This window comes from Microcaecilia unicolor, chromosome 5 (genome assembly GCF_901765095.1).
Source record: "Microcaecilia unicolor chromosome 5, aMicUni1.1, whole genome shotgun sequence".
NCBI lineage: Eukaryota > Metazoa > Chordata > Amphibia > Gymnophiona > Siphonopidae > Microcaecilia > Microcaecilia unicolor.
In genome coordinates this window covers 173,495,272-173,522,540 of record NC_044035.1, presented here as the reverse complement: position 1 = coordinate 173,522,540, position 27,269 = coordinate 173,495,272, and the positions used below count along the sequence as shown (strand labels likewise).

Here is a 27,269-nt window from a genome sequence, read left to right as displayed (position 1 = left end):
AGGTTCTGTGCAGGGCAAGAACGAGGTTCTAGGGCCTTGCTCTCACACCAAACGACAAACCTCCTCCACTTGAAAAAGTAACTATTTTTAGTGGAATCCTTCCTAGAGGCAATCAAGATACGGGAGACACCCTCAGACAGACCCAACGCAGCGGAGTCTACGCCCTCAACATCCAGGCCGTGAGAGCCAGAGACTGAAGGTTGGGGTGCAGCAACGCTCCGTCGTTCTGCGAAATGAGAGTCGGAAAACACTCCAATCTCCACGGTTCTTCTGAGGACAACTCCAGAAGAAGAGGGAACCAGATCTGACGGGGCCAAAAGGGCGCGATCAGAATCATGGTGCCGTGGTCTTGCTTGAGCTTCAGTAAGGTCTTCCCCACCAAAGGTATGGGAGGATAAGCATACAGGAGGCCGGTCCCCCAATGAAGGAGAAAGGCATCCGACGCTAGCCTGCCGTGTGTCTGAAGTCTAGAACAGAACAGAGGCAGCTTGTGGTTGGTCTGAGAGGTGAAAAGGTCCACCGAGGGGGTGCCCCACTCTCGGAAGATCTTGCGTACCACTCTGGAATGGAGCGACCACTCGTGCGGTTGCATGACTCTGCTCAGTCTGTCGGCCAGACTGTTGTTTACGCCTGCCAGGTACGTGGCTGGGAGGAGCATGCCGAACTGGCAAGCCCAACGCCACATCCCGACGGCTTCCTGACACAGGGGGCGAGATCCGGTGCCCCCCTGCTTGTTGACGTAATACATTGCAACCTGATTGTCTGTCCGAATTTGGATAATTTGACAAGACAGCCGATCTCTGAAAGCCTTCAGTGCGTTCCAGATCGCTCGGAGCTCCAAAAGGTTGATCTGAAGATCCTTTTCCTGGAGGGACCACAGTCCCTGGGTGTGAAGCCCATCGACATGAGCTCCCCACCCCAGGCGAGATGCATCCATTGTCAGCACTTTCGTGGGCTGTGGAATTTGGAATGGACGTCCCAGGGTCAAATTGGTCCGAATGGTCCACTAGTGCAGTGAAGTGCGGCAACTGGTGGAGAGGCGGATGACATCTTCTAGATTCCCGGTGGCTTGAAACCACTGGGAAGCTAGGGTCCATTGAGCAGATCTCATGTGAAGACAAGCCATGGGAGTCACATTAACTGTGGAGGCCATATGACCCAGAAGTCTCAACATCTGCCGAGCTGTGATCTGCTGAGACGCTCTGGTCTGGGAAGCCAGGGACAGGAGGTTGTTGGCCCTCGCTTCGGGAAGGAAGGCCTGAGCCGTCTGAGTATTCAGCAGAGCTCCTATAAATTCCAGAGACTGGGCTGGCTGGAGATGGGACTTTGGGTAATTTATCACAAACCCCAGCAGCTCCAGGAGGTGAATAGTGCACTGCATGGACCGGAGAGCTCCTGCCTCGGAGGTGTTCTTGACCAGCCAATCGTCGAGATATGGGAACACGTGCACTCCCAGTTTGCGTAGATACGCCGCCACCACCACGAGGCACTTTGTAAACACCCGTGGGGCAGAGGCGAGCCCAAAGGGCAGCACACAATACTGAAAGTGCCGTGTGCCCAGGCGGAATCTGAGATACTGTCTGTGAGCTGGCAGTATCGGGATGTGAGTGGATGCGTCCTTTAAATCCAGGGAACATAGCCAATCGTTTTTCTGAATCATTGGCAGAAGGGTGCCCAAGGAAAGCATCCTGAACTTTTCTTTGACCAAGAATTTGTTCAGGCCTCTCAGGTCTAGGATGGGACGCATCCCCCCTGTTTTCTTTTCCACAAGGAAGTACCTGGAATAGAATCCCTGCCCTTCCTGCCCGGGTGGTACGGGCTCGACCGCATTGGCGCTGAGAAGGGCGGAGAGTTCCTCTGCAAGTACCTGCTTGTGATGGGAGCTGAAGGATTGAGCTCCCGGAGGACAATTTGGTGGCAGGGAGGCCAAATTCAGGGCGTATCCGCACCGCACTATTTGGAGAACCCACTGGATGGAGGTTATAAGAGGCCACCTTTGGTGAAAAAATTTTAACCTCCCTCCGACCGGCAGATCGTCCGGTACGGACACTTTGAGGGCTGCTATGTTCCCATGGATCCAGTCAAAAGCCCGTCCCCGGCTTTTGCTGTGGAGGCGCAGGGGGCTGCTTAGGTGCACGCTGTTGACGAGAACGAGTGCGCTGGGGCTGTCCCTGTGCCTGACGAGGCCTTCGGGCCAGCTGGGTGTACCTACGCTTGGTAAAAGCATAGGGTGCAGCCTGCCGGGCCCTGGAAAAACGTCCACCTGCTGAGGTGGATGCTGAAGGCGCCCGGTGGGAGAGCTTGTCGAGGGCGGTTTCCCGCTGATGCAGTTGGTCCACCAGCTGCTCGACCTTCTCACCAAAAATATTATCCCCCCGGCAAGGGACGTCAGCCAGTCTCTGCTGGGTGCGGTTGTCCAGGTCAGAGGCACGCAGCCATGAGAGCCTGCGCATCACTATACCTTGGGCCACAGCACGAGATGCCACGTCACAGGTGTCATAGATACCCCTGGACAGGAACTTTCTGCACGCCTTCAGCTGCCTGACCACCTCCTGAAAAGGCCTGGACTGCTCCGGCGGGAGCTTGTCAACCAGGTCCGCCAGTTGCTTCACATTGTTCCGCATGTGGATGCTCGTGTAGAGCTGGTAAGACTGGATGCGGGTCACGAGCATGGAAGATTGGTAGGCCTTCCTCCCAAACGAGTCCAGAGTGCGAGACTCCCGCCCCGGGGGCGCCGAGGCGGTATCCCTCGAACTCTGTGCCCTCTTGAGAGCAGAATCCACGACCGCCGAGTCATGAGGCAGTTGGGACCGCATTAACTCTGGGTCCGAGTGGATTCTGTACTGGGACACTGCTTTCTTGGGGATGGTGGGATTAGATAATGGTCGCATCCAGTTCCGAAGCAGTGTCTCTTTGAGGACATTGTGCAACGGCACCGTGGAGGACTCTCTAGGTGGTGATGGATAGTCGAGGACCTCGAGCATCTCAGCCCTCGGCTCATCCATAGAGACCACGGGAAAGGGAATGCAAATAGACATATCCCTGACGAAGGAGGCAAAGGAGAGGCTCTCAGGAGGCGAGAGCTTCCTCTCTGGTGAAGGCGTGGGGTCGGAGGGAAGGCCCACAGACTCCTCTGAGGAGAAATATCTGGGGTCCTCCTCCTCCCTCCACGAGGCCTCTTCCTCGGTATCGGACAAAATCTCATGCAGCTGAGTCCTCAACCGGGCACGGCTCGACGTCGAGGCACCGAGGCCTCAGTGTCGTCGAGCGGTGGACTCCCGCGCCGGCGGGGACGAAGCTCCCTCCATCGACGTCGACGGGGACTCCACCTGCGTGGCGGTCGAGACCGGCGCCGCAAGCGGCGTCGGGGTGAAGGCCTCGGCACCGGGCTAGAGCTCGCCGGCGCCACAGTCAACGGCGCCGAGGGCGCAAGCACCCCCGGCGCCGGCACAGCCTGGCGCATCAGCCCTTCCAGGATCCCCGGAAGGATGGCTCGGAGGCACTCGTCCAGGCCCGCTGCCAGGAAAGACGGGGGGGGGGGGGCAGTAGAGGCGTCGGTGCCGGAAGCTGCTCGGGTCCAGGAGACTGCACCGAAGTGCTGGGACCCTGACGCGTCGGTACCTCCACTACCGAGGGGGACCTTTCCTCTCGGCGCTGATGCTTATTCGGCGTCGACTCCTCTCCGGCGCCGGGGCCCGGATGCATCGATGGCGACCGATGACGGTGCTTCTTTGATTTTTTGCGGTGCCCGTCATCGGCGCCAGGTGGAATGAAGGAGGAGGAGGTCGATCCCCCTCGGTCTCGAGGGGCCGGGTCAGACAGGGTTCGGTCCCGCGGGCCATGAGCAGAGGGAGTGACCGGGGCCGATTTCCCACGCGGCCTCTCACCCCTACCGTCACCGGAGGACCGGCGGGCCGACGGGACCTGTACTCCTGGGGTCGATGCCATCGGTGCCGATTTCGCGGACATCGATACCGGTACTGAAGAGCCGGCCGTCGATACCGATGCCATCGAGGTCGACGTCGAGGGGCCGGCGCAAGTTCCAAAAAGACGGTCCTGAAGAACTTGCCTCGCAACTTGAGTCCGTTTCCGGAGACCAAGACACAAAGTACACGACTTGGTATCGTGCTCCGGCCCGAGGCACTGGAGGCACCAAGCGTGGGTGTCGGTCTGCGAGATAGGCCAGCCGCACCGACCACACTTCTTAAATCCACTCGGGACCTTCGAGGACATCGACGGAAAAATCGCGTCGGCGAAATCAAAGTCGTCGATGGTGGCGGTAAAATCACACCTCGAAAAATAACTCGACCGCGCGGCCACAAGGCCGCAACGCGACGCCCCCGCTAGAAACGAGGGAAAAACACAGCGCGTTCCTTTTTTTTTTTTTTTTAGAAAGAAAAAAGCTTTGTGGAACACGCAATGAAGGAACTGAAAAAATAACGAAGGTTCGCGAACACTCGACGGTTTTCCGGGGCTGACTAAGAGAGAGCGGGTAAACACGACTCTCTCCAGGCGCGGAAAAGAAAAGACTGGCGGGAACGGTCACGCACGGGCGGGAAGACGGCCGCGCATGCGCGGTGGGCGTGCCCTGCGTGCGGACCGCCCGCGAAGCTTCTTCCGGTTGGTGGGGGCTGCCGCGGACGTCACCCAGTCATGAGAACAAGCAGCCTGCTTGTCCTCGGAGAATAAACATTTACAGTACTACAAACCATTTGCTTATACTGATTTTGATGCTTAGAGCAGAGCAAAGAGACATTCTCTGCAGTTAGTCGATAAAGTCTGTAGCTTCAAGAGGGACAATTAGTTTTCACTGTTGTACAGTTATAGGTAGCCCCTAATCCCTATTCCAACAGTAGTGTACCTCATCTGTATTTGTCAAAATTAATTGATTTTGACAGGTGACATGCCAACTTGCAGGTTTTTAGCCATTCAGGACACGCCCAAGCCAAGCCCACTCCCCCACCCCATTTGATAATATCATCACCCAAACCATATCCAAGTCATGCCCACTCCCCGCCCCCTTGGATGCATCACTGAATATGATGTTGATGATATTAAGGATGTAGCGAATGATACATACCTGTAGCAGGTGTTCTCCGAGGACAGCAGGCTGATTGTTCTCACGACTGGGTTGACGTCCACGGCAGCCCCCACCAACCAGAAGAAAACTTCGCAGGGGGTCCCGCACGCAGGGCACGCCCTCCACGCATGCGCGGCCGTCTTCCCGCCCGTGCGCGACCGTTCCCGCTCAGTTGAATGACAAGCAAAGGAATGATGCAGGCTGCTTGTTCTCACGACTGGGGTATCCCTAGCTCTCAGGCTCACTCAAAACAAGAACCCAGGTCAATTGAACCTCGCAACGGGGAGGGCATAACAGAAATTGACCTACGAAGAACAACTAAGTGAGAGTGCAGCCTGAACAGAATATATCGGGTCCTGGAGGGTGGAGTTGGATTCAAACCCCAAACAGATTCTGCAGCACCGACTGCCCGAACCGACTGTCGCGTCGGGTGTCCTGCTGGAGGCAGTAATATGATGTGAATGTGTGGACAGATGACCACGTCGCAGCCTTGCACATCTCTTCAATAGTGGCTGACTTCAAGTGGGCCACTGACGCTGCCATGGCTCTGACACTATGAGCCGTGACATGACCCTCAAGAGTCAGCCCAGCCTGGGCGTAAGTGAAGGAAATGCAATCTGCTAGCTAATTGGAGATGGTGCGTTTCCCGACAGCGACCCCCTTCCTATTGGGGTCGAAAGAAATAAACAATTGGGCGGACTGTCTGTGGGGCTGTGTCCGCTCCAGATAGAAGGCCAACGCTCGCTTGCAGTCCAATGTGTGCAACTGACGTTCAGCAGGGCGGGTATGTGGTCTGGGAAAGAATGTTGGCAAGACAATTGACTGGTTAAGATGGAACTCCGACACCACCTTTGGCAGGAACTTAGGGTGAGTGCGGAGTACTACTCTGTTATAATGAAATTTGGTATAAGGAGCATGAGCTACCATGGCTTGAAGCTCACTGACTCTACGAGCTGAAGTAACTGCCACCAAGAAAATGACCTTCGTCAAGTACTTCAGATGGCATGAATTCAGTGGCTCAAAAGGAGGTTTCATCAGCTGGGTGAGGACGACGTTGAGATCCCATGACACTGCAGGAGGCTTGACAGGGGGCCTTGACAAAAGCAAGCCTCTCATGAATCGAATGACTAAAGGCTCTCCAGAGATGGCTTTACCCTCTACACGATGATGGTAAGCACTAATCGCGCTAAGGTGATTCCTTACTGAGTTGGTCTTGAGACCAGACTCTGATAAGTGCAGAAGGTATTCAAGCGGCGTCGGCGTCGGAGGCCTCGGCATCGGGCTAGAGCACACCGGCGCCTCCATCAATGGCGCCGGGGGCGCAAGCACCCCCGGTGCCAGCAGAGCCTGGCGCATCAGCCCTTCCAGAATCCCCGGAAGGATGGCTCGGAGGCACTCGTCAAGGCCCGCTGTCGGGAAAGGCAGGGGGGCCGGTGTGGGTGTTGGTGCCGGAAGCTGCTTGGGTCCAGGAGACGGTACCGAAGTACCCGCGGACTGACGTAGCAACACCTCTTCAACTGAGGGGGAACGGTCCTCTCGGCACTGCCGCTTCCTGGGCGTCGAGTCCTCCCTCGAGGTACCGGAGCTGGGAGTCCCGTGCGCCGTGGACGACCGATGACGGTGTTTCTTTGCTTTCTTTCGATGCCCGTCATCGGCGCTCGGCGGCAGAGACGAAGAGGAGGTAGAACCCCCCCGGCCTTGAGGAATCAGATCCGACAGGGTTCGGTCCCGCTGGCCCTGGGTAGAGGGAGTGGCCGGGGCCGACTGCCCGTGCGGCCGCTCACCCCCGCCGTCACCGGCAGGCCGGTGGGCCAACGGTACCTGTACTCCTGGGGTAGGTGCCAGAGTCGGCGCCGATTTCATCGACATCGGTACCGAAGATCCGGCCGTCGACACCGATGCCGTCGAAGTCGATGTCGAAGGGCCGGCGCAAGTTCCGAAAAGACGGTCCCGAAGAACTTGCCTCGCTACCTGTGTCCGCTTCCTTAAGCCGAGACACAAGGTGCACATCTTGGTATTATGCTCCGGGCCGAGGCACTGGAGGCACCAAGCATGGGTATCGGTTTGCGAGATCTGCTGGCAGCACCGACCACACTTTTTGAATCCGCTCGGGACCTTCGAGGACAGACGGAAAAATTGCGTCGGCGAAGTCAAAGTCGTCGATGGTGGCGGTGAAAAGCACACCCAAAAAGAAAACGACCGCGCGGCCACAAGGCCACAACGAAGCGCCCTCGCGGCTAAGAACGACGAGGACACCTTTTTTTTTTTTAAAGCGATAGAAAGAAAAAATACGCGAATGCGTACGCGAAGAGAAAAAAGCCGCGGCTAGGCCACAATCCGGTTTCCGGGGCTGACAGAGAGAGAGACGATAACACGTCTCTCTCCAGCGCAGAATAGAAAAAAACTGAGCGGGAACGGTCGCGCACGGGCGGGAAGACGGCCGCGTATGCGCGGTGGGCGTGCCTTGCGTGCGGGACTGCCCGCGAAGCTTTCTTCCGGTTGGTGGGGGCTGCCGTGGACGTCAACCCAGTCGTGAGAACAAGCAGCCTGCTTGTCCTCAGAGAAACTATGAAAATGATAGCACCCCCAGCTCAGAAGGGAATATCAAGCGTTAAACATTAAAACTGTGAACCTGAGGTAATTTTAAGACAGAGCAGGACAGATGCATAAGTACATAAGTACTTTCAACCTAGTTACAGATTGCTGACACTTGTTGAATTAAAAGTTTTGTTCAGATTCTGGGAAGTCACTAAGAACATGCATATCACCCCTCTCCTCAAGTCACTTCACTGGTTTCCGATCATGCACCGCATACAGTTCAAGCTTCTCCTACTAACCTACAAATGCACTCAATCTGCAGCCCCTCATTACCTCTCTACCCTTATCTCCCCTTATGCTCCTTCCCGAAACCTCAGCTCACAGGACAAATCCCTCCTCTCAGTACCCTTCTCCATCACCGCCAACTCCAGGCTCCGCCCTTTCTGCCTCTCCCTAGGCTTGGAATAAACTTCCTGAGCCCATACGCCGAGCCCTCTCCCTGCCCATCTTCAAATCCTTGCTCAAAGCCCACCTCTTCAATGTCGCCTTCGGCACCTAACCACCATTATACCTCTATTCAGGATATCTAGACTGCCCCAATTTGATTGACTGCACATTTTGTCCTTTAGATTGTAAGCTCCTTTGAGCAGGGACTGTCCTTCTTTGTTAAACTGTACAGCGCTGCGTAACCCTAGTAGCGCTTTAGAAGTGTTAAATAGTAGTAGTACTAGTATGTTTGAAAGGGAATAGGGAAGTAAGAGAGAAATATGCAGATGTCTGAGCATGCAGGTGTAATATGGAAAAATGTATGATATTTCTGCATTTCTATAAATGTTAGACTTTACTGGAACCACTAGCAGTTTTGGAAAGTACCCTGAACCCCTGAACTTGCAGATGTAAGCAGAATATAATCTAGCCAATGATTTTTTTCAAAGTTTGTGTCCCATGATTTGTGATGTAACCAGTTAATTGATGACTTAATGCAATCTTAATAAAAGAGCAGATGACCTGAGGAATTGTGAGACAGTTCTGAGTGGCCTCACTGCCATTATGTGAGACCCTCAGTTCTCTCTCAAAGGCCTTTAATCTATATATATTTATCTTTTGTGTGTTGTATTTTATTTCTCTTGACCTCTCCGGGGACAAGGATAAAGAACTGGTAGGCCCACTACTTGATGGGGGAGGGCATAAGAAAGATCAGCTTGGCCCTAGCGCTTTCAATGTCTTGACCCCGCCCAAACTCTTTTACATAGCCATGCCCCTTGCCTGTCTTATTTGCATAGCCCTGCCCCAAACCCCATCCCATTTTCCAATAGCCCTGCCTTGAACTTCTCCCTTTTAGGTGATACCACAGGAAGTGACATCACAGCCATGTCCCCTTTTAAAGATGGCAGCCAATACTGTATGCATCTCATCACTTCCTGTTTCCACTACTAGATGCCATCTTGAATGGGGTCATATGACAGAAGTGAAAAAAAAAAAAAACCAACACTGCCCCTACAGCCTCAGTAGAATTTAATTGCAAATGGTCAGCGTAACCTTTTTTTCTCACAGGAAAGAAAATGGACATTTTTGTTTTCTTATATATTTTTTTTTGTTTCAAAAGGATACCTTGTGCTTACTTTTAAAGCTGTTTCTTCACTTTTTTTCTCATGGGAAAGAAAATCGACAGAAAGGACTAGCCTGCGGTACAAAGTCTGCCTGCTTTTCAAGAGCGATTGTAATGACTCTGGCTCACCAGGCTTCCTTTTTTTCAAAGCTGTTGTAAGACAAGTTTCACAAGAAGCCGGAAGTTTTTTTCTGAACAAAGTTGCAAAGAAAAAAATGGTCTGTTTGCTTTTAAGGAGGACAGACTGATTACTGAGTGACAACCATTCATTTTTGCTTTAAAGAGTAAACACCCTCCACAGCTGTATGAGATCATGCCCTGGTTTCTCACAGCTTTTCAGCAAAAGCAAGCTAAATACATGGAATCCCAGCTCTGAGCTGTTTGCTTTTTTCCAGGAAATATGCTGTTCTCTGTGTGAGATCAATAGGTGGTCTGCAGCCTCCACCTGCAACCCCCTTCCCTTTCCCTTGCATAGGGAATCCTGGCTCTGCCCCTTCCAAGAAGTATGTACTTAAGCAGTAGCCTCCCCCTACCCACTACTTCCTGTTTTTGAGACATCTGTATGAGCTCAGTCTGCATGTAGTGTTCACCTGAGAAACATACAGTTTTACAAATAAGCAAACGTCTCACTCTCTGCATCCCCCACTGGGCCTCACCTTGTTCTCTGTCTGTAGCCTCCTTTTAAAGACAGAAACCCATGAGCTGTGCCTAGATCTGCATCCTCCATTGTGACCCCCCTCCCTTTTTCTCTAGCCATCAGCAAACTTACAGGGAATCCAGGCTCTGCCTCTACCTATCGTTTAGCAAAACCATCAGCCAACTGGTTGAAGTCACGCCCTTGTACATAGAGAGATGCAACATGCACATATTGCTAATCCTACACCCCACCCCCCCTTATATGGCTCCCCACCCAACCTGTAGCGCTAGTATTGAAATGCGTACCACCCAATGTGAAGTCATGTACAAAAAAATCCTAAGCAGAATTTACTACGATCTGTAGGCGGTCGGGAGTTTACATTCTCACTATGACTACTGAAGAGTTTGACGCATAGTTGCGCCATCCCTTCTCATGCATCATAGGGGGGGGACCCTCTAATACTGGTAAAAGTTTCTTTGTTATAAAATTGTTAGAACATGGTCAGCATGAAAGCATGAAACCTGATAAAATTGTATGGTGTTACACCTGCTGGCAACCTATGTATGAAGAATTGTCAAATCGTTACCCGTTTATACATTTTATGGATTCACTGCCAGTGATGTTTAACGATGACCTCTTGTTTTCACCCCATATAATAAATCTGATCATCGTCAATGATTTTATGCAGACCAGTTGTAAAAATGAGATTGAATAAGTCTTTACCAAGTATACACACCACAGAAATTTAAGTATCATATATATCGTCCAAAACATTTTTTGTCAAGGCAGAACAAGCCGCACCATCACCTTAAATACAAAATATATGGCATTGTTTAAGAACCCGAGAGATAAACAACATATAGCTGTTCCCACCAGACAAATGTATCTGGGCAAGACGCGTTTCTTTCTCGAGGCCTTCGAAGATGCTACTAGAAAACCGTATGGCTATCTTGTCGAAACGTGTTGACACCCGAGGCTTACAGATTGAGGATGGACATCTTTCCCCCCACTTTGACAGTTGTATACTGTGAGAAAACAGTGGGTACCTATAAAAAGAAGCGATGAGCAACTGCTTTTTCTACACGCTGTAATTGCACTCTCACAGGCAACAACATGTCTAGCCATCTGAAGAGGAACCTGGAGCTTTTAAAACTTTTAGTTCAGGCTTTATACTGCCAGAGAAAGGCCATTCTCAGTATCACTTTGGATGACTTAATAGCAGCTATAGCGGAGATAGCCCTAAACGCTCTGAAAGGTAACATACTGTTATCACAGCACCAGTTAAGTGTCCTGAAAAGAAAAAGGCATGCAATAAAGAGTCTCAGGGACAAAAGGATACCTCTTAAAACAAAGAAGCTGCTGGTGACGCAGTCTGAGGGTTTTATCGGACCCTTGCTAAGTTTCGCCTTACCATTGATCACAAGCCTTATTGGTAATGCAGTACGCTGAAAAGATGTACTTGGTCCCTAGCTGGCAGCTTGATCATTTATAAAGTCCTCCGGCACCCCATGAAAATATTAGAACGGATGTCATTCAAAGGCTTCAAAGTTCCGGACTAACTGACTATGAAAAGGCCAAACATTATTCAGCCGTGTTACAGCATTACCTGTAGTTTGCCAGACAGGGCGAAAAAGAAAGAGAAAAAATAAACCTATGTCTCCCGGAACAAAGTCCTAAACAGACGGAGGTGTTGCTAGATAACGATGGACCTCCTGACCCTGTTCTTCAGGAAGTGTTAAAAGGAATTGGTGCACATTACAGGAAAAACACCAAAGTGTTGCTCGATAAGCTATCCAGGAACAAGGATGTGGCAACCTAGCTTGTGGGGCTATGCAGACACACCCTCTTTCCCAACTAAGGAAACAGAGATTGGGAGGAGTTCATGAGCTCCATGGCTGAACTCAATATGCTCTCAACGGCAGTCGGAAATGCAAGCAACAGGCATTTGCTTGAACCTCTTAAAGAAAACCCCTCTGAGGTTTCTGTGAAATTCACCACCTCTGTAAAAACCCAAGAAACTCCCCTCTGAGGTTTCTGTGAAATTCACCAGCCCTGTGAAAACCCTCCCTTTATAAAAAAGAAACCTGTGAAATAGGTCAGCCTCCCCTATAAGAAACCATTCGCATTGAACAGATGACAGTGGTTAAATATGTAATATGTACAGTTGTAATAAAAAAAATACTTTGTACATAGACACATGACACAAGAAACGTGATTCCTTTACAGAGTTTTATTTAGAAACCCTATGGCACTCTTTGAAAGAAACACATCTCTGTAGGTTACAAAATAGACTTTGAAAAGATCTACACACACAGCACTTTGCTTGTTATTTTTCACAAATTGTAACACCATTTCATCATTTTTTAGAAGGCCCTCAGAACATACTTGTAAAACATCTTCAAAAGACAAGTCTTTACAACAGTTGTGTAAGAAAAACATGCAGTGGTAACCACAGGTAATCAATAGAGGGTGTTGTAACTATCTGTTGTGGTACACAATAGTTTCACAGTGCTTCTATAAAAAGTCCATAATGCTACTAGGAAAGAATAAACTATCAGGAGGGTGTCCATAAGAATAAAAAAAACTCGCTGAACAGTTAAGATAGATAGATGGCTAACCAGTGCTTGCCAGGTAGGTCGTGTGGGTGGTTATTTACTACTAATGCTAAAGGTTTCCATGGCAAACACTGCCCAAGTAACCAATCGCTGGGTAAAACATCTAAAAGTGATTCTGCAGCATACGGGTCCTCCTTGAACAGGCAATAAATTTGTACAGTGTTCATTGTTTTACATGTAGTCAAACAGGATGTTTCTTCGCTGGTTAACTTCTATTACATTGTCAAACACCCCATAGACGATCATGTTTATGGAACGGGGCAAAGCACGCAGATTACAAGTTTTGATCAAGGAGTAGTGACCTGCGCATTCCTGGTCAGGTGACAGATCAAAAGCCAGCAAAGTATAACCTCTGTAAAATTCTGTACAGTCGATCACTAAAGCGCTAACATTAATAGAACCAGGGGACACAAGATGAAATTAGAATGCGGTAGGTTTAAAACAAATCGGAGAAAGTTTTTCTTTACTCAGCTCGTAGTTAGACTCTGGAACTCATTGCCAGAGAAGGTAGTGATGGCAACTGGCCTTGCTGAGTTTAAAGGGGGTCTGGACAGATTCCTGATGGAAAAGTCCATTGATCATTATTAAATTTGGGGGTTTTGCCAGGTTCTTGGGGCCTGGATTGGCCGCTGTCGGAGACAGAGTGCTGGGCTTGATGGACATTTGATCTTTTCCCAGCATGGTAGTGCTTATGTACTTATGCTATCTTTCCATATGTTTACCAGTCGTTTCTAATAGCTGCATGTATTCTCTCAATCAATGACCGTGTTCAAAGTCCGGTTGAAGAGGCTTTCCGGCACTTATTCGCCATCCACGTACAGTGCAGCAAAGTTGATACTGTAATGTTGAAAATTAAAAGGATTTTTATCATAGGACCCACTGTAAGCGTCGTTCTCCACAAACCCCAAGACGATGAGTTTAGGCAACTGGCCCAGAAAGAGGTTTTCCTGGTTGGTAACAGAAGGCTATTGCTTAAGTACACACTTCTTGGAAGGGGCAGAGCCAGGATTCCCTATGCTAGGGGAAAGGGAGGGGGTTGCGGGTGGAGGCTACAGACCACCTATTGATCTCACACAGAGAATAGTGTATTTCTTGGAAAAAAGCAAACAGCTCAGAGCTGGGATTCCACGTATTTAGCTTGCTTTTGCTGAAAAGCTGTGAGAAACCATGGCATGATCTCATACAGCTGTGGGGGGTGTTTACTCTTAAAACAGCTTGGGTTTTGTCTTTAAAGCTCTTTTCTCGGACCTTGGTGTCAAACAATATATATCTCATATCTCACCCAAGACATACTGCTGGACATACTTTAGACTTAGTTCTTTCACACTCATCAATTACTCATAAATTATGCTCCTTCACCTCAGTCGCATTACCATGGACATAGGCGGTCGGTGGCCCAACTGTTTGGGGAGGCTAAAGGGGGCAGGGTTAGGGGGTGGGGCCAGAGGTGGAGCTTAAATCCATAATTGTCTGATAACACACAGAAAAAATGAATAAGTAAAAATAAAAGTCACAATACCTTTTATTAAATTTAGATATTAGATATGTATCATCAATGAGTTAGGTTTTGTGCTATGCCTCATGAATATGCATGAGATCGATTTGCATATGATGTAGGTCATATGAATGTGACTCCATCTCATTAAGATGAGTTAAGGGTATTCTGAATCCTGACCAACAGCAACTGCCATAACCCTGAGGTCTTGAATTCCACATATGACTCTCGGTTATGATTAGGACTTTGATCCCCTAAGTAGGTTTTCAATTAAATTTAAAGATTTTTTTTTTTTTTAATGTATTCTAAATTCTGTATAATTTCATTTTACGGTTTACAACTTAAGCCTACTTTGCATTACTTTCCAATTGTTAGCACACTGGTTGTCATGAATTTATGTTAATTCCTAGATTTGACCAGTTTCTTATCATGTGAGCTGCTCTGAACTTCAAGGTTTCAGTGGGTTATAAGTTCTGTTTATTATTAGTATTTTTATATTTAATGGGGGAGAGATTGTGGATAATTTTCAACTACTAACTCTGAATCGGTTTCTTGTCTTTCTCTGCTGACTACATAAAAAGCAACAGCAATATGCTTGCAAGCAGTTTCAAATCCCACACACCTGTCAGTGCCCATGAATGTGCAGACCTGTTTCATTCAGCTGCAGAGCACATCTTCTGAGCTGTCAGCGCTAACTCTCCCCCCGCTGCGCTGGCACTGCTGGCGTTCGCGCTTCAAAATGGCCGCCGAGACTTACAGGTCGGCCGCCTTCAGCAGAAGTCTCGCGAGGCCGCCTCTGGAAGTCTTGGCGGCCATTTTTAAAGCGCAAACGCCGGCAGCGCCAGCGCAGCGGGGGAGAGTAAGCGCTGACAGCTCAGAAGATGTGCTCTGCAGCTGGATGAAACAGGTCTGCACATTCATGGGCACTGACAGGTGTGTGGGATTTGAAACAGCTCCGAAGACGAAGAGTCAGGTCGGTAACGTGACGGACCGGGACCGGATCCTGAGGGAGGGGGAGGAGCCGGCTCGCTGCAGCTGGGGAGGCTTAGCCTCCCCAAGCCTTCGATACCGGGCGCCTATGACCATGGACTGACCATTCTCTCCAAATCTTCTCTCTTTGCCCCATCAGTAATTCAAGAAAATGCTTGACAAGTAATGTCAAAACCCAAGACCTTAGTAAATTGCGCCCTCAAGCTATCCTAGACAATTCCTAACTGAACATAGATCAATTTATTATCCAACATATCTCAGATCAAGTAGAAACATGGAACTTGTCACTTCATACAGTTTTTGAAACACTAGCACCCATAACCACATTTTCCACAGGATACTCTACAACCCAAAATGAACCTTGGTACTCATCACAACTTCAAGCACCCAAACTACAACTTAGGCAACCAGAGCGTCTCTGGAGATGTCAACGCACACCACCATCTTTAACTATCTATAAAAATACAGCCCATTCTTATAAACAAGCAATCTTAATAGCAAAAAGGAAATACTACTCCACCAAGATCAATAAAGCACCTAATACAGTTATACTCTATCAAATACTAAAAACACTTACCACCCCCAGCTCACCTCCAATCAATTCAACCAAGCTCCTCACAGCTCAGGATCTAGCAGATTATTTCAACACCAAAACTAATGCACTTATTGCTTCTTCACCACCAACTACATATACTGACATCTAAACACTATAGTCAGAAATACAAAAACGACTACAGTTCCTCGTGGTCCTATCATATCAAATGCTCCAGCACTGAACTAGTTCCTTTTATCTATCATATGATTTCATCCTCACTCTCAACAGGAACCATCCCTGCAGCCTGGAAGATAGATATTGTAAAATCAAAAGTAAAAGATCCATCGAAATCCACAGCAGATAAAGGTAATTACCGCCCCAATGCCAACCTTCCATTTCTTAACAAAATTGCAGAGACCATAATACATTCTCAACTTCAAGATTTCTTAACAAAAACTAATGTTCTTCATCCTAATCAAAAAGGTTTCAGGCAAAATCATAGTACAGAAACTGTTTTACTTGGCATTACCACCTTCATACTTCGTAGACTAGACTGTAACAATTCTGTTCTTTTACTGTCACTTAAGTACATATAAGTACATAAGTAATGCCACACTGGGAAAAGACCAAGGGTCCATCGAGCCCAGCATCCTGTCCACGACAGCGGCCAATCCTGGAAAGCTTCCCAAATGCCCTTGATCTTTCTTCTGCTTTTGATTTAGTAGACCATACTACTGGAAAGATAGGTATTTGAGGTTCAGCACTTTCATGGATTCAACTGCATGCTCTCCCATAGTTTGCTTTCTTGATAAAACATCAGCTCAAACCCCATCCACCTCATGAGTCCCACAAGGATCTATATTATCCCTCACGCTTTTTAAAATCTTCTTAATACCACTGCTCACCTTAGCCCAATCCCTAGGCTTCACACCATTTGTACACGTAGACAGCATCCAACTGCTGCATACTATAGACTTTTCGGACAACCACATGCTTCAGAATATTAACCTGAATCTTAAATTGATCACCAAGAGGCTTCAAGATAACAAATTAATGCTTAACCCTAACATATCTAACTATATCCTCTTTTCCAATAATCGAAATGCAACTTTTTCAGAATTAATTGTTCTCAATTTTACTTCCATCCCACAAAGACCCTGCATAAAAATTCTAGGCATTATTTTAGATACTAAGAGTGTAGCATCTAAAATAATGCCCACATATCTGCACCGTCACCAAACACTTTCTATAAATTAAGACAAATTCGATCAATTCGTCCATTTCTTGACTCATCGGCCTTAAATATACTCGTGTTTGTCATCAGCAGGTTGGATTACTGTAACTCTCTATTTACAGGCCTCCAATATTAGATATTTACAATTCATCCAAAACACAGTCATTAAACACATTAACAGAAAGAAATAATTTGATCGCGTAAAACCATTCTTGAAAGCAGCCCACTGGCTTCCTCTTCCTCAACATTTTATTTACAAAATCATGCTCCTAGTCTTTAAAATTCTTCTGTCAGGTGAACCAGCGTATCTCTCTCATCTACTTATCCCACATACAACCATGAGAATATTACATTCAACCTTCCAAAACTTGCTCACAGTTCCCTATATTAGAGAAATATTACACCAACACACTAGAAAAGTCATCTTTTCAGTGTGAGCCCCTGAACATTGGAATAGGTTGCCCCAGCACCTTTGCCAAGAAACATCTCTTCTTAATTACAAAACTAGTCTTAAAACATTCCTTTTTCAAGATGCATTCTCATAATTCTATTTTGGACTAACACAGAGATGGGTCCTGCGAGACCCATCAGACCAGCCTTAGCCTTCTTTCTCTGTCACCTTCTCTTCTTTCCTTTAAGATATTGTAGCTTCATCTCCCTCTTCTTCTTATAATTTCTGTTTTATCTCTCTCCTCTTTTTACTTTATACTATGCAAGCCACCCAGACATCCCTTGATGGGCTGGGTAGTAAGTCTATGAATAAACTTGAAACTTTAAAGCAAAGGTGAATGGCTGTCACTCAGTAATCAGTCTGTCCTTCTTAAAAGCAAACAGACCATTTTTTTCTTTGCAGCTTTGTTCAGAAAAAAAATCTCTGGTTTCTTGTGAAACTTATCTTGCAACAGCTTTGAAAAAAAGGAAGCCTGGTGAGCCAGAGTCATTACAATCACTCTTAAAATGCAGGTAGGCTTTGTACGGCAGGCTAGTCCTTTCTGTCAATTTTCTTTCCTGTGAGAAAAAAAGTGAAGAAACAGCTTTAAAAGTAAGCACAATGTATCCTGGAAAAAAAAATGATAAGAAAAAGAAAACAAAAATGTCTATTTTATTTCCTGTGAGAAAAAAAGGTTTCGCTGAGCATGTGCAACTAAATTTTGCAAAGGCTGTAGGGGGCGTCGTCGTTTTTTTTTTTTAAATGTCACTTCCCATCACATGACCCATCCAAAATGGCAGCTAGTAGTGGAAACAGTAAGTGATATGTTGTAGTGGTTGCCATCTCCGAAAAGGGGCATGACCACGACATCACTTCCTGTGACATCAGCAAAGGGGTGGGTTTGGGTAGGGAAATATAAATAAGGCAGGTAAGAGGTATGGTTATGCAAAAGGGGTGGGGCTTGGGTGGGGTAAAGATTTCATATCCGGTGATATCATCCAAGTGGGCAGAGAGTGGGCATGGCTTGGGCAACAATATCATCAAATGGGGTGGAGAGTGGGCATGGCTTGGCCATGTCCTTATTTCTGATTGGCTGAAAACCAGGAAGTGGCTGTGTCACCTCTCAAAATCAATTAATTTTGACAAATGCAGGTGAGGTTCACTACTTCCAACTAAACCAGCACGTTCCAAACTGTGAGTCATAGCTCCAAATGGAGTTACGCATACCATATTTAGAATTACAACCTGGGAAGACCCTTCATAGGCGCTTTATTATGGTTTAATGGGGTCACAAGCATGGCTGCGGGCACATAAATGGAGTCATGGCTACCAGAAATTTGAGCAACACCGAATTATACCGAGGAATGTCAGTGCTATCTTTGAAACAATCCTAGTCTCTGTTGGCCTAAGAATTCAAAGCTGAGCTTGGGAATTAACCCAGTGCTCCCACAAGGCAGTAGGCAGAGCTGCCACTGGGCTCATGCACTTGCTCACAGTGGGGTTAATATTCAGAAGATTTGTTCAGGTAACTTAGGGAGTTGACCAGACAAAATTTATTCTCCAATGAATATCTTCAGTGCACTTTTCCCCTGCTGAAGATATTCATTGGAGATAAGTACTTTTCAATTTTGAAAGCTATATGCATGCTATATAATTTATGTTATTAATTTATTGGAGTATTTAGAACAAGCAAATATAACAAGCAATTAATATAAGAAAAACAAATCAGACTAAAGTCAAATTAAGGTGCAATACATCTACTTCCAAAACATTGATCCAAGCTTTGTGCTTATTGGAAGGTCACCTCTGATGGTCCGGATTACTAAAAAAAGATAGGAATTCTCCCAGGAGTATAAAATTGACAAAGACGTCAGAAATGTTAAGTAGAACTGAATGAAAACTTCATGATAATATGGAAATAGGTCTGACAGACATAAACAAAAATGGTAGAGGAAACAGAAGTGAGAAACAGAAGAATCAAGAAGCAGATAGGAACTCCTGGTGAAGTATTATTCAGCAGTGATGATGAGCACAGAATCAAAAGTTTAAAAAGAAATATCTTACTTCCTCCACTCCTGTGATGAGATGATTTTCCTCTTGAGGCAAAGATGCTGCAGTCAATGTGACAGAACGGGACTCTGGGTTCAATTCCAAACTTCCAGCATCCAACGTGAATGGCTTGAAGAGAAAAAACAAACATAGTAACATAGTAAATGATGGCAGATAAAGACCTGAATGGTCCATCCAGTCTGCCCAACAGTCACACTCATTAGCAATTCATGATTAAATCAACAATGAATGTGATGTTATATACTTTGAAAACAAAAAAGTGAGGACAGATGTTGAGGAAATCCAAACAACTTTATTAATAATCAGATGATGACCCGACATGGCCGTGTTTCGGCATCAAAGCCTGCATCAGGGGTCAAACAAATCTTTTTCTGTTGTTGTTCAATTATAGACCAACAGAAAATATGGTAATGGGACTTCCTTCAAACTCAGAAATTGGGCGGTCAACTATGGAATGCCTCAACGGCAATACACAGAAATGACGTCAATCGTGATACTTTATCACGAGTCTTTCTTTGGCGTTTCTGGGACATAGACCATAGAAGTCCGCCCAGCTCTATCCTTATGTTCCACCGAATGCAGTTGCCATCAAAGCCCACTCCAGCCTATCCAAATCCATCTTGTCATTTGTGGGACCCAGACCATATAAGTCTGCCCAGCACTTTCCTCGGTTCCAGCTATCGAACTTGCCATTGAAGCCCTTTCCAGCTTATCCTAAACCAGACTGCCGTATATAGACATAGACCTACAAGTTCTGCATGGCACCAACTTTAGTTCTTTACAGCCGGAGTAGCCATTCAAGCGTCACTCACACATCCACCCACTGCAACCATTTATGGTTTGGTTTTTTTTATTTTTTGTTTTCTACCATCCATTTTCTAAATAGAGTTTCTCTGTGTTCATCCCACACCTTTTTGAATTCCATCACTGTTTTTGTTTCTACCACCTCCCTCAGGAGGGCATTCCAGGCATCAACCACCCTCTCCATGAAAATTAATTTCCTGACATTATTCCTAAGTCTACCAGCCCGCAACCTCAGTTCATGCCCTCTAGTTTTATAATTTCCCCTTCTCTGGAAAAGATTATCATATCTCCCTTGTCCCTTCTTTCCTTTAGGCTATACATATTTAGGTCTTCCAGCCTCTTCTCATACATCTTATGGCGCAAGCCCCATATCATTTTTGTCACCTTCCTCTGGACTGCTTCTAGTCTTTTTACATACTTAGCATGACGCAGTCTCCAAAACAGAATATAATACTCCAGCTGGGGCCTCACCAGCGACTTGTACAGGGCCATCAACACCTCCTTTCTTCTCCTGGTTACTCCTTTCTTGATGCAGCCTAGCATCCTTCTGGCTACAGCCACCGCTTTATCACACTGTTTTTTTCGCTTTAAGGTCCTAGGACACCATCACCCCAAGGTCCATTTCCCCGTCTGTGTATATCAGCCTCTCACCTTCTAGGTAATACAGCTCCCTTGGATTCCTTCTTCTCAAAAGCATCTCTTTGCACTTTTTTGCATTAAATTTTATTTGCAAACATTAGGCCATTCTTCTAATTTTTGCAGATCCCTTTTCATGTTTTCCACTCCCTCCGGTGTGTCCACTCTGTTACAAATCTTGGTATCATCCGCAAACAGGCAAACCTTACCTTTTAATCCTTCAGCAATGACACTCAATGCCTGTTACCGAGGCTCTTCGGTGCCGAGGATGATGTGGAATCCTCACGTTTCCTTGGGGTCGGGTCCGACGATGGTCAGTCCTGGGGGGCCTGCATAGCAGGAGGCCTCAAAACAGGTGGAGGCCCACTCGACACCTCACTGCTCCCAGCGCGACTTGGTCTCTCAGCAGCCATTACCTCTGCTCCTGACGTCGATGCTTCCCTCGGTACCGATGTCGATGCCAACGTTGAAGGACTGGACCAAGACCCAAAAAGTTTCTCATGTTAGGCTTCTCGAGCTACTTGGGTCTGCTTCTTCATATGAAGACACAGAGCACAAGCAGATGGGCTGTGGTAGGGCCCAAGGCACTGGATACACCAGGAATGGGTATCGGTACCTGAGATGGTCCGGTTGCACCGAGTACAACGTTTGAAGCCGCTGGGTGTCCTCGATGACATGGAAGAAAAAAACGGTTCCGGCAAACTCAAAAGACTCGATTGTACCAATAAAAAGTGGCACAAAATAAGGAGAAACCCGACCGTGCGGCCTAAAGTCGGCCGCGTCGAAAAAGAAAGGAAACTTATAAATGAGGAAAAAAACTAAGGGTTTACAGAAAAGGAAACCTACACCTGTTTTTTTTTTTTTTTTTAAGAAAAACAATAAACGTAGAAGAATGTGAAAAATTTGCTCACAGTAAACTCTTTCCCGGGTCAGTACGAGAAGCACAGGAGGAACCTGCTGCACCTCGTTGGGGAAAAAAAAGTAACTGAGGTATGCGCTCGCTCGGCAAGTCAGTCCGCGCATATGCGGTGTGCGGTGCTCACGCACCAGAAGACTCTAGCAAAGTTTTTTGTCTTTGCTATGGCAAAATGCCGGTTCCCGGGCCGACACGGACGTTGACCCACGTGTGAGAATAAGCAGCCTGCTTGTCCTCGGAGAAGATTATAACCATGATTTTTCATGTAGAAGGCTGTATTTTGAATTTTTTTTTTTTTAGATAAACTTTGTGATGATACTCCATGGATTGGTGCTTTGTTTGCAGCTCATAATGAATAGCCTATGTTTCACTGGCTGTAATAATTTTGTGAAGAAATTCCTCACTTTCATTCTTGTATTCGGACAATAGCTGACATAAGTACATAAGTAATGCCACACTGGGAAAAGACCAAAGGTCCATTGAGCCCAGCATCCTGTCCACGACAGCGGCCAATCCACGCCAAGGGCACCTGGCGAGCTTCCCAAACGTACAAACATTCTATATATGTTATTCCTGGAATAGTGGATTTTTTCCCAAGTCCATTTAGTAATGGTTTATGGACTTGTCGTTTAGGAAACCGTCTAACCCCTTTTTAAACTCTGCTAAGCTAACCGCTTTCACCACGTTCTCCGGCAATGAATTCCAGAGTTTAATTATGCGTTGGGTGAAGAAAACTTTTCTCCGATTTGTTTTAAATTTACTATACTGTAGTTTCATCGCATGTCCCCTAGTCCTAGTATTTTTGGAAAGCATGAACAGACGCTTCGCATCCACCTGTTCCACTCCACTAAATATTTTATATACCTCTATCATGTCTCCGCTCAGCCGTCTCTTCTCCTAAGGAGCCCTAGCCTCCTTAGTCTTTCTTCAAAGGGAAGTCGTCCCATCCCTGCTATCATTTTAGTCGCCCTTCGCTGCACCTTTTCCAATTCTACTATATCTTTCTTGAGATGCGGCGACCAGAATTGAACACAATACTCAAGGTGCGGTCGCACCATGGAGCGATACAACGGCATTATAACATCCTCACACCTGTTTTCCATACCTTTCCTAATAATGCCCAACATTCTATTCGCTTTCCTAACTGCAGCAGCACACTGAGCAGAAGGTTTCAGTGTATTATCGACAACGACACCCAGATCCCTTTCTTGGTCCGTAACTCCTAACGTGGAACCTTGCATGACGTAGCTATAATTCGGGTTCTTTTTTCCCACATGCATCACCTTGCACTTGCTCACATTAAACATCATCTGCCATTTAGCCGCCCAGTCTCCCAGTCTCGTAAGGTCCTTCCGTAATTTTTCACAATCCTGTCGCGAGTTAACGACTTTGAATAACTTTGTGTCATCAGCAAATTTAATTACCTCACTAGTTACTCCCATCTCTAAATCATTTATAAATATGTTAAAAAGCAGCGGTCCTAGCACAGACCCCTGGAGAAGCCCACTAACTACCCTTCTCCATTGTGAATACTGCCCATTTAACCCTACTCTCTGTTTCCTATCCTTCAACCAGTTTTTAATCCACAATAGGACATTTCCTCCTATCCCATGACCCTCAAATTTCCTCTGCAGCCTTTCATGAGGTACCTTGTCAAACGCCTTTTGAAAATCCAGATACACAATATCAACCGGCTCCCCTTTGTCCACATGTTTGTTTACTCCTTCAAAGAATTGAAGTAAGTTGGTCAGGCAAGATTTCCCCACACAAAAGCTGTGCTGACTTGGTCTCAGTAATCCATGTCCTTGGATGTGCTCTATAATTTTGTTTTTGATAATAGTCTCTACCATTTTCCCCGGCACCGACGTCAAACTCACTGGTCTATAATTTCCCGGTTCTCCCCTGGAACCCTTTTTAAAAATCGGCGTTACATTTGCCACCCTCCAAACTTCCGGTACCACGCTCAATTTTAAGGATAAATTACATATCACTAACAGTAGCTCCGCAAGCTCATTTTTCAGTGCTATCAGCACTCTAGGATGAATACCATCCGGTCCAGGAGATTTGCTACTCTTCAGTTTGCTGAACTGCCCCATTACGTCCTCCAGGTTTACCGTGAAGTCAGTAAGTTTCTCCGACTCGCCCGCTTGAAATACCATTTCCGACACCGGTATCCCACCCAAATCTTCCTCGGTGAAGACTGAAGCAAAGAATTCATTCAATCTCTCCGCTACGTCTTTATCTTTCTTGATTGCCCCTTTTACCCCTCGGTCATCCAGCGGCCCAACCGATTCTTTTGCCGGCTTCCTGCTTTTAATATACCGAAATTTTTTTTGCCTCTAATGCTATCTTTTTTTCGTAATCCCTCTTGGCCTTCTTAATCAGCGCCTTGCATTTGCTTTGACAATCCTTATGCTGCTTCTTGTTATTTTCAGACGGTTCCTTCTTCCATTTTCTGAAGGCGTTTCTTTTAGCCCTAACAGCTTCCTTCACCTCACTTTTCAACCACGCCGGCTGTCTTTTGGACTTCCGTCTTTCTTTTCTAATTCGCAGAATATGTTTAGCCTGGGCCTCCAGGATGGTATTTTTGAACAGCATCCACGCCTGTTGTACAGTTTTTACCCTCTCAGTTGCCCCCCTAAGTTTTTTTTAACCGTTCTTCTCATTTTATCATAGTCTCCTTTTAAACGCTAACGTATTTAACTTCCTGTGTATAGATACTTCAAGGTTGATATCAAAACTGATCATATTATGATCACTGTTATCAAGCGGCCCCAGTACCATAACATCCCTCACCAGATCATGTGCTCCACTAAGGACCAAGTCTAGAATTTTTCCTTCTCTCGTTGGCTCCTGCACCAGCTGCTCCATAGAGCTACCCTTGATTTCATCAAGGAATTGTACCTCTCTAGCGTGTCCCGATGTTACATTTACCCAGTCTATATTTGGATAATTGAAGTCACCTATTTTTATCACACTGCCCATTTTGTTTGCGTCTCTGATTTCTTTTATCATTTCTGCGTCTGCCTGCTCATCCTGGCGAGGTGGACAGTAGTACACTACTATCACTGTCCTTTTCCCTTTTATACATGGAATTTCAACCCACAATAATTCAAAGGTGTGATTTGTGTCCTGCTGAATTTGTAATCTATCTGAGTCAAGGCTCTCGTTGATATACAATGCTACCCCTCCACCAGTCCGGTCCACCCTATCACTACGATATACTTTGTACCCTGGTATGAGTGTCCCACTGGTTATCCTCCTTCCACCAGGTCTCAGTAATGCCTATTATATCCAATTTTTCATTTAGTGCAATATATTCCAACTGCCCCTTCTTATTTCTTAGACTCCTAGCATTTGCATATAGACATTTCAGAGTATGTTTGTTGTTCCTATTTGCATGATGTTTAGTACTGCCATCTTTTGTCTGATCTTTAGTTGTATTTAAGGGCACCTGGCCTACCACGGTCTGTTGTGCAACCTCACTATCCAGAAACCCTATCTTCCCTGTTTGTGAGATATCTTTGCAAGATACCTTATCCCGAACCATGCGCTTCTGAGCGACTGTCGGCCTTCCCCCCATTTCTAGTTTAAAAGCTGCTCTATCTCCTTTTCAAATCTTAGAGCTTTCATTTCTGCAGTCAGCATATGAGGAATCCATCTTGCACAAGCCTTTCAATACCTAAGAATATCAATAATGTAACCCACACTTTCCTATGACATGCCAAGTATGTTAGCAATTTCCCTTTGAGTGATCCTCTGATTGTCCTTTACTAGCTTGTCAACCTTTCTCATGTGAGTCTAGTCTGTTGCTGTCACAGATCATCCACTTTGTTTTGATCACACAAATCAGCCCTTCCTGGTCCACAAGCTTTACATTTTTTGGCCCAATGATGCACAATACTCATATCAACACATTCAGCACAATAAATAACCTGCATGTGGCAGTGAATGTCAAATGAAGGGACTACTTCAACAGTCATAAATTCTATCATGGCATGTTTCTTAAATCGTACCGAGTGTTCACCGAAAGCTTCCATTTCACAAGAAACAGCTTAACAGCCTCTTTACACATATACTTCTCGTAACTGAGGTGAAGAGAGTTCAAAGAAAAACATGTGTAGCGCATCAGTTCTGCCATCTATTTATGAATAATGGAGATGGAAGCACTACTTTTTATTCAGCCATATATATGCTGACAGTACTACATGGAAGCTACATGCGGGAGGCTGTGTTGCTGATGCTTGTCTTCAGAGTATTTGAAATGTTTGAACTGCATTTACTGAGAATGAGAGTTTCAAAAGCATTTACATAGGTAAAGAGTTATTTAACTAACTGAGGACCTCTTATCAATTTCACTAGCAGCTCCCGGTGCAGTAATGCTGACAAAGCCTATTCACTTTGAATGGACTCCGTCAGCATTGCTGCGTGGGAACCACTAGTACAGCTTGACAAAAGAGGCCGAGTGGCCTAAATCAAAAATGCCCTCCTCATATTCAAGTAAAATTATCTGCAATTTCCAGTAATGGATAGTGCTGCTAAAAATTTAGCAAACCATCTTGACACTATCCAGGTACCATTCATTGCTAAATACTTAATGTAGGTATAAATTTAAACAACGCAGCTTGTGTTTAAAATTAACACCAATCATGGAGTTTAAATACTGAAGTAAACGTGAATTGTTTCTCTTTGAAAATCTGCATCACATATATGCTTTAAAAACTGTTCAAATGTCTAGAAGTGTAAGCCCTGAGACTTAATTATGAATATCCTCAAAATGAGACCTGGTTGAGGGTCTCAAGGCTTGAGTGCAAAACACCTTGCAATAGAGACAAAAATGTTGGTTACCACTTTTTCTGAAGAATCTAATAATTGTGGCTTTTCTCTGAAAGGCTTTAATTCTTCATCTTTACCACTGCCCCTTTCTTCTTGTCTCTTCAATCCGTAACTGCAGATTAAAACAAAAATGTTTAAAAATTAATTTTCATAATCAACCAAAAGCAAAAACATTCTCCCAAGCAAACAAATTACCTCCCCCCCCCCCCCCCCCCAATATCTAAACACCATAGTCAGTGTTCACTTCAAATGCTGACTGCAGCATGTAAATTTATACTCGGGTATTCAGCACTAGACCTTACCCAGATACTGGTGCTAAATATCTGAGTATAATGCGACCACTGGAAGTTATCAGTGCCTGTACCTGAATAACTATCCAGTTAAGTTAGGAGAGGTTGTCATTTCCCTAAACATATTCTAATATAATAGTTTCACTTTAGAGCTATGATGTACAGGCATTGGCCAAAGTCTGTTGTTCTTACATGTACGGGGGTCAATAATCAGCGCCACTTATCCAGGTGGATCAGTTCCAACTCAAATAAGTACCGCTTACCAGGAACAGCCACTGGTTTTCAGTGGCATTATCTGGATAGTGCTGCTGAAAATCATTGCTGATCACCCAAGCACTATCCAAGTCAGTCCAGGGCAAGAGCCAAGGTGGAGTTAGAAATTATCCAGGTATTGCCAATATTCAGTGCCAATACCTGGATAACTAGCTAGATAAGTGATAACAGCCATCTGAAAGTGTAAGGGTGGTCTGGGGCAGAACTAGAACTTTTCCAAGTACTGCTGATATTCAGCGCTGGTACTCAGATAGTTATTTGTCCTACTTATCTGCATAGTT

At 46.1% G+C, this 27,269-nt stretch overlaps 1 protein-coding gene across 1 annotated transcript in view; it reads right to left on the bottom strand.

The window, feature by feature from the left end:
• HYDIN (HYDIN axonemal central pair apparatus protein) overlaps positions 1 to 27,269 on the bottom strand; it is a 2,443,906-nt gene that overhangs the window by 1,409,667 nt on the left and 1,006,970 nt on the right. Inside the window, exon 46 of the mRNA XM_030205004.1 lies at positions 19,228 to 19,259. Coding sequence (XP_030060864.1) covers positions 19,228 to 19,259 — 32 coding nt within the window. The remainder of the gene's footprint in view (positions 1 to 19,227; positions 19,260 to 27,269) is intronic.